Here is a 21,026-nt window from a genome sequence, read left to right on the forward strand (position 1 = left end):
GGAGCAGGTGGTCTCTGTCCATTTCTTCTCCAGAATCACAAAGTGGGCAAATAGGATCTCTTGAAATGCCTATGTGGTGCTATCTTTTAGGAAAGATTATGGAAGCGTATAAGAAAATATAATTAACTTGACTATTTTTATTTTACACAACAAAATAATTATATATCGCACAACACATTATACATATTATTTAATGAACAAAATAATTTGTTAAAATAATACTGCAGAATAATTATAACCAAAGTTATTTAAAATGTGTATAATTCTGTCATGTAAGTCATAATAAACATAATAAAATAAGGGGAAGTTAATCATGTATGCAGTGATATCTGACCTTAAACAAATGCTGCTTAAAATTTAATGTTTCTGAGATTAAAAGGAGTTAATTTACTTTTGTGCTCTTCAGCAAGCAAAGTTATGCTGCTATATTTTACAGTTAATCAAATATGTTGTTATTTCAAATGGCCAGACACTAGCATCATAATGCATTCATTATGAATAACCAGTACCCATTTGTCATTTAGCCATCTTATCGCCGAGAATGTTTTCCTAGGTATGTCACTGAGTATGTCTGATTTTACATCCAATAAGAATGGGGAAGTTCCATCTCAGTTTTGAATGTACTCCAAGGAACGAATCCAATGGTATCCAAGCCATCATCCCTTACAATCAAATTTCTTGATAGGACTTTTTGCTTACCACTATTTTAACTGTAAATGGGCTGACACTATATATTTGGAAAATCCAAACCTTCTTTGGGATTTGAGGCTGGGCCTAGTGATGTGGCTGTGCTAACCACTATACTAATCAGGGTGTAATTAACAAAATTCAGGAAAAATGATAAAGAAATGAAAATAACAAAATATTTTTCCAGGGAACAGAATTTATTTTAAAGGCCTATCTAAAAACCTAAAAAAACAGTTTAGAAAAACTTAAACAACTGAAAAATTTTACTGTTAAATTATTTTTTAAATAATTAGGTTTAAATCAACTGTGATAAAATATCCAATTTACAACTTTGGTTAGTGTTTAAGTGTAAGCTGTCAGGTATATTAGCATTTATAATTTAAAGGTAAATAAATTGACGTCTGCTGCCAAGGTGTAAATTTTATAAATAAATTTGTAAAGAATGGTATTATTTTTTAGGGTGTTAACTAATAATATTAGTTCTTTGAGAATTTTTTGTTAGTGTATGTAAATCTTTCTGATCTTAACTGTTTAATTAATGATTATATTGGTAATTATTTTCTTGGAAATACTGGAGTGCCAAGTAATAGCTTGATAGTTTCAAAATCAAAAATGTCTATTCTAGTTTGAACTTTGTTAGGTTTGATATTAATGATTAAACAGTATATTACTAATTAAGCTAATTAATATAATGATTAAATAGTTTATTTCTATGTCTTTGTCAATGGCTTTATTAAGCTTAAAGCAATTAATATAAATCTGTTATTTTGCTGTTTCATTAAAGTTATTAATTGCTATAATGTCATCTATATATATGAATGATAGTTTAAAAACATCAAGAGAATTAAATTTCTTAATAAAATTAATATTAAAATTGAGCATTAAATTTTTGTGAAGTTTTATAATAATTCAGTTTTATTTCCATTTTCAGTTTTGTTTTGTCACCATTGTTGCCTGCATTGGAGTTAGACTAGACGTTTTTGCTTTCTTATCTGCAGTGTGGTTATCTTCCATGTTCTTACTGAAGAGGAAAACTTTGGCTAAAGTGTGGCCATTTTATGTTTCTTACCAGTGCATTGTTCTCACCATCCAATATTTGATTTGCTTAGGCTTACCTCCTGGACTTTGCATGGGTAAATTTTTGTCAAATTTTTATTATGAGGGAAATTTTGTGTATGATTTTATAAGTATTTAAATATGGATTAACTTCAAGTATTGTTTTTGAAGCTTTTGTAATTTGTAATATTTTTGTCTCAGTTTATAATATTTTTAATGCCTAATAACTGAAAATGTGCTGGTATCATATATATGAAACAACAGTAAACAGATATTCTAAAACGTTTTATGATTTACAAAATTCCTGATAAAAATATTTAAAGCAATCTGTACATTTAAATATGCATGTACTTTAAATATAGGGAATATATGATGGTAAAGGGAAGTGAGTTTCTTTAGAACATTTCTTTTTCTTTTGTTTCAAAACTATAATTACATTTACAGATTATTTGTTGGGTCAGCCTGCAAAATAACAAGTGATTTAAAATTTGACCCATGTCAATAACATATATAATGAAAAAAAGAATAATACCTCTGGGCATTGCCTTCATACTCTTCTAATAATATTTGCATTTATTTTTGCTAGTTTTAAATACAATTAAAATTCATGTAAATTGCAAAATTATTTATACAAAAGAAGGCAGTGTAGGTAGCTATTGTAGTTTTTGAGGAAATGAACTTTTTGAAAGCAGAAATATTGAAAAAAAAAATAATATTAAACATATGTGATAGATATAGTATTATTTATTTTATTTCTGCTTGTGTATGCTGTTATTCTTTTAATGAAAAGTGCATCTCTGTAAAGCTCATTTGGGAGTAAACTTGAAATTTCTTTTTGTATTAAGTGTTTTCTTACTGCAGTTTATCAAAAATAGGGCATATGAGCATTCATATCTTTATTTATTATATGTGTGTAACTGCACCTAAATAAACGTATTTAAGGAAGTAATGTTAGCTTGAGAAAAGGAAATTCAGAAGTAATTTCAAGCTTTTTAAATAATTAAATAAGTAAAATAAAAAATATAAAAAAATCAGTAAAATAAGTAGGAATATTTTTTAATGCAGACTAAAGTGAAAAAAAAAAAAGTTCATAATTTTTTCATTCAGTATTCTCATAAAAGTATCAAGTAAGAAATATTAAGGATTAGAGCATAAAATGTAAGTATTGTACCTGATAAAGAACATACTGATCTAGTTATACTAATTCATGATTATGAGAATGAAAGTGGTGTAATTGAGTGAGATTTGTAAATTTGGAAGAAAGTTCTGCTACAAAAGTCAAAAGAAGTGATCTAAAACATGTGTAAAATAGCATCACAAAAAAGACATTGCGATTGTATTTTTGTATGACAAAATTATGGGGATTTTGGAAAATAAAAAAATTGTAATGCATTTATAATAGTTCCTGATAACAAAGGATAATTTTTTATGAATTAACCAAAGTATATTACTTTGGCACTAAAATCACATTAAATATTAACTTCCTCATTATGTGAAAATAATTTCTTATCTTGGTAAAACAGATAATTAAAAGATTTGATTTAGTTATGTGGAAGTTTGCATTAGTTAGACCAAATAATTTATTTGTGATATGTTTATATTTTTTCAAATATTCCATTAAAGTGTTTCCTTTTCATGATTATCAGTTTAAAATTTTTGTAGCAATAGAAATGTCTGGATAAAAACAATGTATTGTATTTACCCAATATCACATTTTTAAAATCTGAAAGATTTGTAATTACAAATAATAGAATGGCTTTATAGAAGTAAAATGTATATAGTACAAAGTACAATATCTGGATAATCGAGACTTCAATTATTCCGGATTTTGAAAAATTCTGGATATTAGATCATCATTTTAAATCTAGTAAGATGACATGTATAAATTATAAAATTTAAAATATGAAATAATTGTTTATGAAGTAATAAAACATTTATGATTTTGAAAGTAATCAAAATTAAAAAAAAGTGCTCAATATTTATTTGATTTATTAAACATTTCTTTCAATGTAAGCTTTTTAAGGTTTTTTTTTTCTTTCTTTTTTGTGCTAGTACTTTCTTTTTAATTTTACAGGTAGACACTATTTCTTGTTCATTTCAAGTCCTGTAATTGCTGCGTCAAGAATTCCCTTTAACGTGTCAACTGAAATCTTTAATTCTCAACAACTTCTTTGTCACTTTCTTTACAAGCAGTAGTGATATCTTCTGGATTTAAATCCATGCTACAAATGTTGCCATTGATTTGTTGATTGGGGTTTATCACTGCAGTGGGAAGCTTCTATTATATCATCTTCATTTACTATCATTTCTCCACATTTCTTCTAAAATTCCATTACTTAGAGAATTTCTTCTGTAGTGTTCAAAAGTATATTACTTTGATTAAAAAAAAGTATTTTTTTAAAAAAAAGTTCAAAAGTATATTTATGACAAAATAAGGTTATGGTGCAAATTTGTTTGCGCTTAAGCCCAAATTGTGAAATTTCCATTTTCTTTTACCAAGGCCACTATAAAAGGCAAGTGCCAAATATGTTTTCACTTTGCAGATCCTGCTACAATTTGAAAATTAGAAACTGTTTTCGACATAAGTGGAAATTCAAACTTTAATTTTGATTAAATAGCTGTAGTAAAAATAAACAGCAAAAAATGAGTTGGATCAAATTAAAAACTTTAAAAGGAGCCTAACTTGTTATGTTAACTGTAGTTAAGTTCTTTGGAATCTAATTCTTTCTCTCTTCCCTGCTGCTATGCCAAAAAAAGAAAACGTAATATAAGCAACATCCCACTCTAAACAAATATGTCTTGGGCTTTGTTTTTGATTTGATAAGATAAAAAATTAACCTCCATTTCTAAAATCATTCAAAGGCTGAAAACATAGTCGTGGCTAACATTACTCAGTTTTGTATTTAGGCATAGTGTGATTTTCTAGCCAACAGGTGTCTGAACCTAATATATGGTAATCTTAATTGGTCAGGTGAAAAATTACCTTTACAGCACATCCCTTTTTTAAGGGGGGAGGGGTATGTGTTCCCAATTCCTTTTTCTTCTGGTAATTTGAAGGTTATGATTTCAGACTTTGTACTGTATTTGGTACTTTGAATAAGAAATATCCATTTATTCTCAGCAATACTCAAAATATTCAGAGTTTGGTTTTATATATTTGAAGTTTACTGCTAGAAATCTGCTACATATAAATTACATAATTTTATTCATTAAACATGCTTTAAATCTGATGCAGATTATCTTCTTAGTAACAGTAAATAATATTCATATAGTCTTATGTTTTTTAATTTGACAGTATTTCAATTTTACATTTGACAGTTTTTAATTATTTAGACAATGATTGAGAATTTGATAGTAAAATAGAAGAATAAAACTCTCAAGCAATTGTTACACTGCATTATCATTTGCCTTTGTAAAATAATAATAATAATAACTTATGCTTAATTTAAGTGTTTTATGTATATGTTTTTATATTGAATATTTTTAATGAAATAAAGTGAAGAAATTTACTTAATCAGAAGTACTGTTATCAGCCGGCATAATCAGAAATTTTTCTGAAATTAAGTAGCTCATGCAGTGTACTTTAATAATAAACTGAAACCTGTGTAATAGTTGAAAATTATTTTTATTCATAGTACTCTGAATTTTTATATTATGGAATTTTAAGGTGTTTTTTTAGCATTTGTTTATTTCTCAGGTTTAATTAATATTAATGCTTTTCAGAGTACCCATGGACAGAAGCATTGGTAGAAGGTTTGAGAGAGTGGCTTTTCCTTCCTGACTTTCAGAGTCCACCAAATGCCACAAAAATTGTTGGTACGTTTGGCAAGTAAAGGTCTTTCATTGGTTACAGTTTAACATATTGTGCACAGGCAAGTGATGTAGTGCTAGTATCTAATAGTCTACAACATGCAAGTGCGTGGTGAGGTAGAATTTTGCTCTACATTTAGGTTGCATTGTCTCAGCTGTATGTAGTTGTACAGGCATGGTAGTAAATATAGTAAATTTGACTTTTTGATTTTACATTTTTCATATAAATTTTTAATTTCCCACAATGTGAGTTACTTAAATGACAATTTACTAGGGCTTTCTTGTTCTTAAACGGGCAAAATGTCCGGCCAGAAGACCATTACAGGTAAACAGTTGACAAAATATTTAGAAAACAATTTACCAGGTGAGTGTATGAGTAACCTCAGTTCCTCTTGTAAAGAAAGTATGTTCCACACACTGTTTATTCTGATTATCTGGATATTTATATACATGAAGGTAACAATGCAGAAATTTAAACATAACAAGAATATGTTATACTTGAAATGTAATTCAGGAAGACAAGTCATCATCAATGCTGTTCATTTCTTTTACAAAATCTGATGGCTTCTTCAAACCTGTTTTTGGAACAATCCTGTTAATTGCTTTTTATGTATATCGAGAGTATTCTCAAGGAAATACGTGTTTCAAGATATTCTTGTTTGTTATTCTTTTGAGCATTGCACTTTGCAAAAAATGCAAACAGTACTGAAACAGCTTCAGCTGATTCATTGTATAAAATTTGGAATATTATAAATCTGTTAAATATAAGAATGCCTGAAACATATTATCTAGGACTTGGATTAAACATAAACTAATCTATGGCAGGTATATCTTATATATCTGCTATGTATACTGAATAAATAACATAAACGGAGCAAAAAACTGTATGTGATCATGATACCTACTGACATTATTTTTAAATGTCTGGTGTATGTAGGTATGTTGAGTGTTTCTGGTGAAAAATGGCATACTGAGAAACTTGTAATATAGTTTTTAGATGGAATTTCAGATTATGACCATAGTGTACATATGAACAATTATTATAGTAGATTTAAATGTACCAAGTATTTTGCTGAAAGAAGAACTAACTATGTTGGTACTGTACAACAGCAAAACTTTGTGAAAAGAAGTTGTAAAAACAAAGCTAAAAACTGTAGCCAAATGGGCCAATGATGTAATGATTAGGAAATGAAAAGATATAAAAGTGACATCTCTGATGAGTGTAAAGCATATAACCTATATTTCTAGTGAACATAAAAAAATGATGTAGCCAAAACTTAAACAGAAGAAAGGAAACAAAATTAAAACTGCTACCATCAAAGTAATAAAGTACATACATGCAATAGTGAGCTATGAAAAATTTAACAAAGGGTTTGCACTTTAGTTTATAAAGATAGAATATCATATTCTAATTGAACGTTTTACTTTCAATAAAGCTAGTAATACAAATAACTGTGCATTGTGGCAGAAGTTGCCATATCCTTATGTCAGTTGATTTTCTGTAAGGTTCTAAAGGCTTGAGATGGTTTTTCAAAAATGTGTTTACATAAGTTTTAAGATTACATTTTTTAAATGTTTCTCTTTTAAAGAGATTGTCATTAAATCTGAAATATGGTGTAGATTAAAGAGGATCTTCATTTAGAAATACTGTTCATGAAACCAAAAGCCCATTCAGCCTTAGCATAATTAGTAGCAATAATTTCCATAATGAATTTTGGGCTTTCTTTAGACTAGGAACTTTTAGGACTTAAACTGTTAGGAATTTCCTTATATAGTTTTCCTGCTAATGCCATTTTAAAAAAATCCCTAAAGTCATTAATTTTTTCCTCCTGTCTAGTGGCATGTTAATTCTTCCATCTCCTATGTCTCTGAATGATAAACATAAAAATCTGCTTTTAATTCATTATTGCACTATTCTTAATTTTCAGTTTTTATCTAATAATTACTTTACTGCAGTAATCTCTCTTGTAAAGACTTTGTAAGGAAGTTAATTAATTTCTCTTTGGTAATTTGTGAAAATTATTGTTGCTTTCAAACATTAATCTCTAAAATTCTTTTTATTTTGAGCATAGAATTAATTTACTTATTTTAAGCTAGTAAAAGGAGCAAGGAGCTTGCAAATTTATTACAGTTTTAATAAAGAGGTCATGTGAGCTGCCTGCACCACTGCTTACCTCTGCTTACATGGCAGGACTAGGTTAACATGACCTCCGGCTTATTATTGATGCCATAGGAAAGCATTGAATGGCCCAATAAACTGTTTATACATGTATTGTAAATAGCGGTAATAAATTCACATGACAATAGTAAATTTTGGGGAAATAAGATGCCTCTGTATTACCAGTTTCATCCATCAATAATTGAAAGTTTATTGAAAAAAAGATCATAATCTACTTGCCTAAGAACATGTACATGAATACATAAATAAACATTTTCTTAAAAGTGCAAAGACAAACAAAAGGTTGTCAGATAATGAGAAAGCATTTTAAAATTTGCTATTTCAATGGCAGATGCAGACACATGATTTACATATGCACCATCTATGAAAGACCACCAGGTTACTGTTTGGATTATGCAAAAATAATGAACACAGTTTCATATGTATCTATTTTGTGTGTTTTTAAAAACTAATTTGAAAAAATAAATGTATTCTGTATTTTCTTATCTTCCTATATTCGATCCCTACCTATGCCCATCAACATATCGGTGTGTAATGCAGCACTTGAGGATTAAGTTTATACTCTGCAGCACATGATAAATATAAATTATAAAATTGAGAATTAATTATTAATAGTTATAAAATGCATAGCCATTTATGGTATTTTAAAGTATTGTTTTCACAAAAAATAAAAATGCCTTCTGTTGAAGTTTTACATACCTATGTTGGCAGTGGATGTGTTAATAATGATCTGATTAGATAATTTTTGTTTTTAGAGTATAAGCAATGTGTTTAGAGTGAGTAATTCAAATACCTCCAAGGAGGCATCTGAATGCCATAGGAGAAACTAAATCATTTTGAAAGGGGCAGTACTTTTGGCATCAGCTGCATATTAATAGTATAATAAGGTTTTATATAATGTATTTACTTTATTTCCAAATATTGTTATGAATTTTGTACATATATAGATAATTTTATTGAAATTCCTTTTGTATAACGTAACATGAAAATCTAAAGAAGGGAAGCTTCTCGGAAAAGTAAGACTACAGTGACATTTAATCTAAAGAAGGGAAGCTTCTTGGAAAAGTAAGACTACAGTGACATTTAACTGTCTATTTAACATTGAGTAAATGGCTATCTTGTTCATTTGGTGAGACATCGCCAAGCTGGCAATGGTTTGGGTGACTAAATTTTGTCTCCAGATTTAGCTAGAAATCTCCAAAAGTCACCAAACTTGTCGACCATTTGGTGACAATTTGGTCCGGCCATTGTGTCGCTATAATAAGTTATTGTAATTGATTTCATGTGTAACTGTATTCGTTCCTCATATTCCTTCAAGTAATTTCAAGAAGTAGAAAGTACTAGAAATATCTCAGTGGTTGGTTAAAAACTATGTAAGGACGGAGAGAGCATCTGCCGTAAGTTGTTGTGAATTGTTAGTTCAGAGCGACTTCGGAATATTGAAAGCTTTGCCTTTTAGATGTACTTTGCTTTCGTGGTGTTTAATGTCCTTTGTAGTTTTGAAGTGTAATTACTGATCATACTCTGGGATGCTGCGGACACCTGTATGAGTATTTCTGTACAAAGTTCCAGAACTCTGAAGTTTTTCTTTTGATAAAATAAATTTTATCAACTTATCATTGGACTTGTGTGCATTCAATTTATTATGAACCCATATGCACACAACAGTATGATATTTAGTATGATATCAGTGTATCATATTTAGTAAAATGACATCTTAGTATTACTACTATTTACCTTTTGATAAAGTTACTTCCAAGTTTTTAAATTGTGTTGAAATATGACTTCCACTAACAAATTATGATACTTATTATTATTATGGCTTGCATTATTTAAACAGGACCAAGATTATCAATAAGGCATCAATGTATATCATAACCATCACCAAATGACAGGCACTGCTAATGAAGATCATTTGCAGTCTAGAAAAGAACACTGAATTGGCTATGTGTCATTGTTGTATTTTTATTAAATTTTCTGTTCCCCCCTTCTCAAAATTCTTAATTTTTTTATTCTGCAAAGGTGCTAGAGATTGGGAACTATTTGACAACTGGTTAAAATAACACACTGAACAACAGTTATTCTAGATGTCAAACAACAAAAATCAGCATTATATTTGCAAATAATGAAATATATAAATAAATATAATTAATTAAATAAAATAATATTTTACAACATTTTAGGCATACATTGGTAATTTATGAATACTCTTAGCACCATTAAAATAATTATGGCCATAATAATAAGAGAGTACCCAAATTTTAATCCTAATAGATGATAAGTTATCAATGTTTCACCTGGCTGTTTTATTGTATCTTTTGAATATTAATTTTTTTTATTCCTGTGATACTAAAAATATTGCATTTTATCGTACTGTTATTATTCTCTGAGTATATGCATATATGTAATTTTGATTATATAAAGAAATAAAAGATTTTGATATTTATGATATATGTTTGTAATTTTCTGAAAAAAAGTTATGCTAAATAAAATTATCTTTTTAATATAGTTAATTAATTTAACCTGAATGTTATTTATATGAGGAAAAAATGTAATTTTTTTAAATAATTACGTTAACAAAATAATGTATGTTTTCTTATATATAAATACAGTCAATGCATTCATACATATGTGCAAAAAAAATGGGGACATTACAAAAATAAAGTCAAATAGAGGAGAAACATTTCATAAAAGTTTGAGAATCATTGATATAAATGATGTAATTTTACATTAAAATTTCATTTATTTATTCAGAATTAGGAGTTTGAAAACTTTTCAAGAGCTTTTTTAACATTTAAAAAGAACTCTTATTATTTGAGTGAGTAGCTGCAGTTATTTGCCTGCTGCTATAGTTCAGCTGTACTTTATAGTTATTTGTTACATCTAGAAATTGAATATTGATGAGGTATGTGTACTCACAAAAGTGCTTTCTCTTTCAGCTGACTTTTTCCAACTACTATTTGCATGTTGTCAGTTATTTGTGTTTCAAATTGAAACATCACCAATTTCAGAATTATATGAGGGTGGTAATAATAAAGAAATAAATTTTGATGTACCTGAACCCAATCCAATTCCTGATTTTGTCACTTGTACCAAGTAAGTGAACTTAATGCCAGTAATAAAAGTTTAAAATTTAGAAATGATTTTCACTGAAATTACTAACATGCTTACATCTTGAATTTTTCATTCTGATTCATGCTGTTTATTTGATTGATCTTTCTTTTTTGAAAATCTGTTATTTGTTCTGTTATTTGTATGTTTTATTGCTTGTCATGATTTTTGAAATTTGAATGATTTTTCCAGGACCTGCCTTGACATGTTGAAAGTTTTCATATTTTATGCATTCTACTGGATATCTTTGGCAGTTGTTTTTCAAGCAGGAACCAGCAGAATAAATCTGTTTGCTATGGGTTATGTTGTAAGCTGTTTCTATTTCTTGTGGAATGGGAATGAGTTCTATTTGAAATCTAGACCAGTATTATTAAGAATGTGAGTTAAAAGAAATAATGATATTGTTTTGCCTGATATTGAATATTTTATTAAAATAATTATTGTATTGATGTTCAACTGTTTTGGAAATACTACTTTCCATTGAAGATTTATTTATTATATATTGTAGTGCTTTCATACACACACTGGCCAATGAATTCGAAACCCAAGATCAATATTTTATTGGACCACCTTTTTCATGGATAACTTCTCTGATTTGTTTGGGTATCGAGTCTACATGCTTCTGAAGTGCATTTACATCCAGAGAATACCATGCATGAGCTATGAAGCTTTTTAGATCTTCTAAACTAGTTGGAAGAGAGTGCTGTCGGATGACTCTTTCCACCATGTCCCATACATTTTCTTTGGGGTTAAGATCTGGGCTATTCAGTGGCCAGAAAAGGTGTTGGAAGTCAGACTGATGTTCAGTGAATCAATTTTGAACACTTCTGGCACGATGTATAGTTGCATTATCTCCCATAAAGTATCCGCCGCCATCAGGGTAAAATGCCACATTGCAGGGTGCACTTAATCTGCCAGTATATTTAGGTATCTCATGGCTGTTTGTTTAACCCTCAAGGAACACCAGGGCACAACTTCCATGCCAGCAGAACATGCCCTATATAATGATACTCCCACCAGATCCTTGCACAGTACGAGTAAGGCAAGATGGCTTCATGGCTTCATGGTGTTCTCGCCTGATTCAACATCTTCTATCAGTGCGAAATAAGGTGTAGCGGCATCCCTTTGACCACATTACCTGCTTCCAATACTCGGATGTCCAATGTTTTCTTTCCCAACACCACTACAAACAAATACTTGCATGTCAGGCAGAAATGAGTGGTTTTCTAACAGGCACCCAACTATGCATTCCTACCCTTTGCTCATGGTTCACGCTGAAGGAAGATTGACTTGGTTGACGATCTGTGTCAGTTTGAAGCAGAGTAGAGTCCCTGTTCTGCCATACAATTTGTCAGAGATGCCGCCAATCCCTCTCTTGGAAAACTGTGCTCTAACTGCAGTTACGTCTTCTAGAGAAAGACTGTGGGTTCTGATTCCAACTTTTAAAAACCTTTAATATGGCTGCTTTTGAGAACCCAGTGAGATTTTCTGTTTTCAAAATTGAGGCTCCTGCTAAACAGGCACCAACAATGAGCATAAGCCCTTTTTTCAAACGGTGAAAGATCTGTTGTTTTTCCCATTTTGCTTCATTCATCATGAAACACTCTTATACTATAGAGACATATACTCAGAGTACTCTTATACTACAGCTTACTTTTACTGTAAAGACATTAGGTATTTTTGAAAGCAGGAGATATGAAAAATGAGCAATGCCCTCACCAAGACTTGAACCACAGACCTCTCGAATACGTGTCGAGTGTGCTGACCACTATACTACGAAGGCTTGCTAAGGAGGCGGGAGAAATACCTTATAATACTAGCATTCTAACCATGTGTAACCCACATCATAAATAAATTTGCATACTTAATCCCTAGCATGCATTCAAATGAAAATCTCAAAGGTTTCCAATTCATTGGCCAGTGTGTGTCTAAGTTAATAAGTTACTGTGGTTACCTGAAATTGCTGATAATAATGCACATATATAAAGTATTAGCTGAACCCACCTGCTTTGCTGAGCACACTATCTATTTGAATGTGAACCTAGACTTTTTATATTGACGAAATGTCTAATATCGAATAGATAATTAATGTAATTTTTTTTTAATTTAAAGTCGAGAAATATAGTGCTGATCAGTGAATCTGTCATACACAGATTTCAACATCACCCGTGAGGTACTATGTATTGGGATGCGTTCCTATTATTTAATGTGGCAGGATCTCCAGTAGGCCTACACCAAGAAAAATTGCCAACATAAAACTATGGTTTATATATATTTAACTGTTATCATAAGTTTCATGAAAATAAATGTTATTATCTTTGTTATCAAATTTTTTAATCCTTTATAATTATTTGTCCCTGATTTTTTATGTACGGCAATTTTTGTAAATAACAACGACACTTTTATTTTTCATCACAATAATTTATTTTTCTTAATAATAACATTTACTTTCATGAAATTTATGATAACAATTAAATATAAATGTTAATATTAACCTAATCATTTAAATGTTTGTATTCATTAGATAGATGCAAGTTATTTACCAATTTAATAATTTTAAAGGAAAATACATTCGTTGGCAACATTGTATTTCATATATAGTTTTAGCAACAATAAAAGAAAATTTGGTGCTACTTTGGTAGACGGTTGCACGAAGCTTTGGCGATTTACATTGGTGCAATTCTTGGTGCGTTTTTTACAGTTGTCAGCCATCTTGAAAAGTGCTGTTTTTACGTATAGTAAAGTGTTCGAAACTTAAAAAAATATCACTAAAAATAATTGATTAATTTTTTGTTGAAAACGTTGTTTTTTTAAGATGGCTGGCAAATGTAAATAAATGCAATTACTAAGAGTTTAAAATGCTAAAGGAAGGTTAAATTATTACTCTCATATGATAGAATAAGAACACCGCTATAAAAACATTGCGCCAACATTTAATTGGATTAAAATATTACTTAAATTGAATATCGAATTAAAAAATCATTCCAACGTTTAAAAGAATTGAAATATTACTTAAATTGAAGTACTTTAAAATAAGTTTTATAGGATATAATTATTTAACATTACAACATATGTGGCAATAAATATCTCAGCAATTTTTGAAAACAGTGTATTAATTTTTTAATAAAATTGAAGTATACAATTATAAAGTAAAAGAAAAATATCTACTTATGTTTTTTTTTTAAAGTATTTTACCTGTTGTATATTGATAAGTACCACAAAAAAAAAAAAAAAAAAAAAAAAAAAAAAAAAAATCTTCTAACGATCTTCAATCTGTGATCCACATCTCTCGCATTTCATTGAAGAAGCAATTAGCGAGGTTTCCTCCAAAAATTTAAAATAAATTTCCTCTGACCCTTGTAACAATTTATAAATAAATCTTTGATTAGGAAAGCCAGGTTGGCCAAAATAAGGTCTCAAAGGACAATTTTTTTTTAACAACATTTATCTTCGAAACGGACATATCCATTCACTTTGAAATCTGAGTAATTCGAAGAGATGAATAATAAAATTTTAAAATGGTGCGGTAATGCACAAATATTTAATAACCAATCAGGGAGCTGATTACATCACGCATAGAATTAAAATTATTTAAATAATCATTCCTTTTAAAATCATTTAAAAAATGCAAAATTAAATTGTATTTTAATATTTAACAGGCATAAATAATGTTTAAAACATTAGATTAAATGTATAGATATTAATAAAACCAATTACTTTTTTAAGTAAGGTGACATCATTGATTACATCTTCCACAACATAAAATTATATAAAATATCATAAACAACAAAATTTTTATTTCAAATAAAAATGCAAAATGAAATTGATTTTTAATAGTTAGAAGACATTAATAATATTGAAAACACTGAATTTATGCATGATAAAATGCATTATTTTTTAAATAAAATGACAACAAAGTATCGGCTACCATAAATAACTTGTCCAGCAATGGGTTTATCATAAGTCGTATCCCTCGCCAAAGAAAAATTGTCAAAATCCGTGCAAAATGGGAAAAACAACAGATCTTTCACCATTTGAAAAAAGGGCTTATGCTTATTGTTGGTGCCTGCTTAGCAGGAGCCAAAGTAGCACCAAAAATTTTGAACTTGGATTGGAAAACCAAATATATGAGAAACTTCTATTGTATAATAAAAATCCATTCTTAGTGTATGTCTACATCGTGGAATGTGTCACTATGCAAAATTTCAAGTCAATCAGGTGTATAGTTTCGGAGATCTCGTGATGAGTCAGGGGTATTTCTCTTATATAGTCAAAAGTCGTTAATTCGGACACCCATAATCTGGAATGATCTATAATCCGGACCTCAAAGCTACAAACTTTCTGCGCATGAGTCGCATTGATGCCGCAGCGTGCAATGAATTGGAAGTTGATGTGTCAGCACTATCCTTATCTTCAGGGCAGATGTTTTTATTTTATTTGGCTTATAATTTCTTACTAAATGTAGTATTTCATCTCAACGTACTCCGTCTTTGATATGATTTAAATGAAATTCCTCGTCATTATAATTCGCTTCCGATAGTGAAGAAAGTGACACAGAGTTTATTGAAAACGAAATAATTTCGATTGACAAATTAGTCGGTATTCTCGACACAGCAATTATAGGACTTGAACAGCAGAATTTTGTAACTGAAAAAGAAATTATGTCTGTTTATAGAATTAAAGAGAAAGTATTATCACATAGAACGAAGCAACTTAAACAACTTACATTGAAAGAAATGTTTAATAAAGTAAACAAATAAATATTAAGCTTTTTTTTTTTTTTTTTTTTTTTTTTTTTTTTTTTTGTAAATTTTGATGCATTTTAGATAATAATTGTTCTTTATTTCATAAATTATGGTTTCATATTTTTAATTTTATAATTTCTGCATGCCATCTTACCAGATTTAAACTGATGATCTTTAATCCGGAAAAATCAATAATCCGGAATCGCTTAAGTCCCGACGAGTCCGGATTAACGACTTTTGACTGTATATATATTTAGATAAATAGATTTATCTGTGAGAAATATTGTAAAATTGAATATTTTCTGTGTTTTATATGTATAAATATGTGGAATTCTGTCATTTTATCTTAATCCTCAAAAGAAGATAGAATGGTGATATGTAGGTAGATCCTAATTGCACTTTAGCTCACAAAGCTGAGGTTAGATGTAGCAGTTGTCTTGAGGTGCTGAAAAATTCTCCTTCATAATTTTCATTTTCAAAGTGACATTGATGACCCTACAAAAACTCTTGTGCCTGTATTTTTATTACTTTAGGTACGGTTTCAAGGGATGATGGGGAGAGCAAAATTATGGTTTTAATAAAGGTACTGCATAAGCAAATAAAATATTGGTCACCTGAATTGTAATGCATGTTTATGCTGATGGTCAATATTATTTGGGAAGGCAGTGCGGACTTCCCACAATTATTTTAACCATCAGTGTAAATATGAGATGATTCTGATTCAGATGACTGAGGTTTTATGTGCTTATTATGCAGTGCTTTTATTGCTAACATGATTTTTGCTATCCCTTAGGTTATTTATTTCATTGTGTTATATATGTTCTTTTTGGTGACCAGAGCCTAGAAAAGAAACTCGAGTCAGTATTTCTCACGCGGCAAATATCCGCATAATAAAAGGCCACACTGATAAACAAATTCATGACTGTCCATACAGATATACAGAGGGTGTTCATACATTTTTGTAATGGTTTTGCACAAATTTATCTATAAACACGCCTTAGAATTTTATTTTCTAATAATGTTCAGTCTGATAGCCATTTTGTTGAACTGTGATATTACATCTTGATTTCTAAGCTAAAAGTCCTTTTCTTAAAACATCAAGGTTGATTTTATTCCACTCCTCCTTCACAATCTTCCAGAGTCCATCTAATGTTTTGGGATGCCACTTATAAAGAGTCCAAATGCACAGTAATCCATAGAAGACGCATCAGGGGATTTGAGTGGGATGCATTTCAAGGGAACAGCTTCTATTCCTGTTTCACTTCTCATATTTTAAAGATATAGAGCAGTAGATTTGGAGGTATGGCTTGGAGCCATATTATACCACCATTTTGGTGTTGACGATCACCATCCTCATCAGTATTAATTTTTCATAGACCGAACCAAACATTTGACACCCTCCCCACACAAAGTTTAACAGGATAGGACATTTTGAACACACGTTAAAAACTTAGTTCTGCTATTACATACTTTTTCCAAGAACTACAAAAATTTTGCTTCTCCAGAGTAGCCTTGAATTCAACTTTCTTTTATAAGGAACTCAGTTTGGTTGTCTTAAGAATTCAGTAAGTTGGCATTTTTTTCAATTTTTGTTTCAAACAGATTTTCAGTTTTTAGCTGTTTAAGGCTCAGAATTGATTTTATTATTTATAGAGATCTCTATGAAAATTTTTTCATTTTCTTAGTATTAAAAGTTTAGGTTAGCATAGTTGGGGACCACCCAACTTTTGAACGTTGTTTAAATGACAATTTGATTTAAAGTATATTTGTTTTGCTCTTTATTTGTAATTGCTTTTGAATATCGGATTTACATATAATGATTTTAGACCAGTTCATTTTCTTGAATGGTTCATTTGCATAATGTAAAGTTTTATGGTTTTTTTTAGTAGTCAATTTGGCACAATGTAATGTTTTATTCTTTTTTCCAAGAGTTTTGAAATCATGTAGCGAAAATTCTGGATACATTTAAGATTCGATTTTTTGGTTTTATATGAATTTTAATGTCTTAATTGAAACAGGATTCGTACGGTCCTAAAGAGTCCTTAAAAGTCCTTAGGTTTTTTGGAATTTATTTTTGGTCCTTAAAAGTCCTTAATTTTGTCCCAAATCGGCAGAATGTCCTTAATTTTAACATCTGAAATTTTTGTCTGTTTTTACAACTGCCATTTTGAGTGTGAATTATCATTTTGGAGGAATATTTTGGTGATTTACTGACATATATGGTTATCTTTGAAATGGATTCATGGGTTATAATTTGTTCCTATTTCTAATATAAATGGTGGGATACTCGAGTTTCTAGGTAAGAAGTGAAACATAAGCATTTCAAAGTTCATTTTTTGTAATGAAGAGCTCTTAAACAACTTTTCGCTTTTGGGGAGGTGAATTCTTTTATTAAAAGGTTCTAACTTTGGCGATTTGTCAACATTTTGGCGATTTTAAGATCAGTTTCTATAGAAAATTTTTAGTTCCAAGATTGGGAAATTTTACGATGACTTTTATAAAAACATTGTAAAATTGATAAATTTCATTAAAATATTGGTATTATATTTAAATGATATTTAAAAATAAGATTAAAATAAAACATTTTTATTTTTCACTGCCATATTATAAAGTTCCATTTTGGCAACTTACTATACAATATTTTGAATCTGAAAAATAAACAAGGTATAAATGCTATAAAGCACAGTTTACAAAACAGTTCTTAGGAAAAGGAAAATTAGCTATGTAATTAATTAAAAATGGCTTCTTTTTAATTTTTTCATAGTAAAAGTTTTCCATGTGATTAATTCTCTCAGAATATACATCAGTTTTCTCTATAAAATTAATTTTACACTTATCCCCTTTTTTTTTTTCAAAATATTTCTGGCGTTTTGCCATTACAGAATTGGTAGGGATAATTTTTCTTTAGGATTTTAGACATTGCAGCTTGGAAAGTTTAGAAGGATTTGAAGGCAAGATTTATAGAGCCACGATTTTAGAAGATTCGATTAGATTCGATTTTAGAAGATTTCTAGATTAAATTCTAAAAATTCTGCCACACCAGCTCTGTAACCAGCCCTTACCATATATCTTTTATATTTCTTCTGAATGTTCATTTCTTCTAAAGAAATAAAATTAGCAGCTTTTCCTATACATTCTAAATGCATTTTGTTTTTTTAGAATAACAGAAATCCTTAATTAAATCCAAAAATTCTAAAATGAAAAGGAAATGTGTTGCAGAAGGAAACTGAATACACAAAGAAAATTATTCTTCAAAGCTATTATTACGTATTACCCAATATATTAGAAGTATTATAATGTAAATTACCCAGTTGTTTATAATTTTAGCTTTACAGTAATTTTACAATAATTTCCCATTTCTGTTTTCTCATATGATAGAGTTACTGAGCCAGCTTAAATTAAAATTAAATTGTATAGTCTTTGACCACTAGTCCATATTTTTAGTTTGAATTTGACTGTTCTTGTTTGTACATCACGATGAGCTATAATTAATTTTGTTAGCATCAGAACATGCCTTTACATTCTAAGTTCTTTTTACATAAGAGGTTTATTTAAACTTTTGTCTGACATTGTAGTTACTTTCAGACCTAGCAATAATTTGTTTCACATCTGTTAGGGAGTTTTGGACTATTTAACTTTAATCAGGTCAATAAAACCCTGGTAGGTACATTGTGGAGAGGTTGAGAAGTTAGGAAATAAAGCATGCAGAAATTAGTGAGAACACTGGTTTGTGTATTGAGACAAATTTCTGATTGTTAGAAAAGATGCTTAAAAAGATGGAAATCGATATAAATGAGCCAAAATGTCTGGGAAGGCTTCAAATTAAAAAGAGGCGTTAATATTTTGTTGAGTGTTGTTGTTACAAAACATAAATGTTTTGTAGCTTTTAATGTGTAATTACCCTAATATAGTTTAAGAATCAATGTAATGAGTTACGTGTATTTTAAACTGTGAAATTTTATTAGATTGTGATTTTAATAGGGCTTTTTTAATAAATATTTATAAAAATAAATAAAACTTAATAGTGGTGATGTAAATCCATAATTACCAAGGTTATGTAACTACCTAATTTAATTATTTATAGCTAACAATTATCTCTGCATATTAAAGTGAGTCATTGAATTTCATTAATCCTTACCGTGGTCACAAGGTAAAACACAAAAATGTAAAAATTCATCATGTAAAATTCTTTCCATCTAGTGAGACTTAAAATAATACAAAACAACTTATCACCTCTGGTGCTTTGGTGGGTTATTGAAAAAGTATACTAACTGGGTTATAGCCCCTAGAAATCGACACGAAGCTATGACACTAATTGCATCAGACAGAGCCCCAACTAACTTTCAAAACTTGCCAGTAGTGATGAGTCGGTACTACCGAACCGGGTATTTTGTGACAGGTACTGAAAATCGGTACATCCAAGTACCCGTTACTTCAGTATCGAAATCGGTACTTTTCGGTATTCGTTACTTCTATACCGAAATGGGTACTTTTGGTAAAATTTCTATTTAAAAAAAACGTAGTGTACTCTCCCTTCCTTCAATATCACACAAAAAAAATTTTCCGACGTTTCTCAAGTACGCAACTATGCTCATTTGGGGCTGTCCATAAATGATGTCACACTTTTTCTGCAACATTTTGGACCCCCTCCCCCTCTTTGTCACAAAGTGTCCTTTAACATACCCCTTCCACCCCTTTTGTCACATGTCACGCAATATTATGTAAACTTATACTTGCAGTTCAAAAATGTAGCACTACGTTATAGATCATATTTCAGACTTTATTTTTAAATTTAAAATATATGTTTTAATGACATCTGTAAATATAACAATAATAATGATTCGTGCACTTATTTTGTATGAAATAAGAGAAAAGTTTATAGCAAAAAACATAATTAATACACAATAGCAATAAAATTACTATTACTGCCGCTACCCTATTCTCAAAACCTACTCTAAATGCCTTTTTTTTTTTTGGAAAGAAAGGAATGTAAGTTTAAAAAAAAAAAAAAAAAAATCACATGAAAGTTGCTTTCGCCCCAATTAAGGAAATACCTTCAAATTTTGGTAATTTTAAAATAACTTCAAAATTCAATCTGCTGATTTTAAACATTTTTATTTTAATCAAAATATGATGTCACACTTCTTGTTACCCCCTCCCCCACCTTGTCACAAACTGTCACAATTTCACTAACCCCCCTCCAAGTGTGACATCATTTATGGACGACCCCTTTCATGAAATTGATAGAGCACCCATCGATTTTGCTGCACAAGACACAATTGAAAGCGAAAATGTTTCCATCCATCTACTTCCCGTGCCAATCCTCCCAACCCCCACTGGCCATCAAAGACAATCTACACAAACCCAACAGCAGAAACAACCTGCCGCACTCTCCTGCTCCTCAGACACTTCCGTAGTTGACATGTTTTCTGATATTC

The 21,026-nt window shown here is 29.6% G+C and overlaps 1 protein-coding gene across 11 annotated transcripts in view; it reads left to right on the forward strand.

Moving 5' to 3' along the window:
• The window catches only part of Piezo (piezo type mechanosensitive ion channel component), a 260,388-nt gene that overhangs the window by 157,331 nt on the left and 82,031 nt on the right, over nt 1-21,026 (forward strand). For all 11 annotated transcript variants that reach the window (XM_085806866.1, XM_085806871.1, XM_085806868.1 and 8 more), the window contains 4 exons: nt 1,619-1,820; nt 5,467-5,559; nt 10,672-10,828; nt 11,036-11,221. In XM_085806866.1, the coding sequence (XP_085662992.1) occupies nt 1,619-1,820; nt 5,467-5,559; nt 10,672-10,828; nt 11,036-11,221 (638 nt within the window). The remainder of the gene's footprint in view (nt 1-1,618; nt 1,821-5,466; nt 5,560-10,671; nt 10,829-11,035; nt 11,222-21,026) is intronic.

This window comes from Stegodyphus dumicola, chromosome 12 (genome assembly GCF_044657685.1).
Source record: "Stegodyphus dumicola isolate Sdum_Otavi_A_Nest chromosome 12, ASM4465768v1".
In the NCBI taxonomy this organism is placed as follows: Eukaryota; Metazoa; Arthropoda; class Arachnida; order Araneae; family Eresidae; genus Stegodyphus; species Stegodyphus dumicola.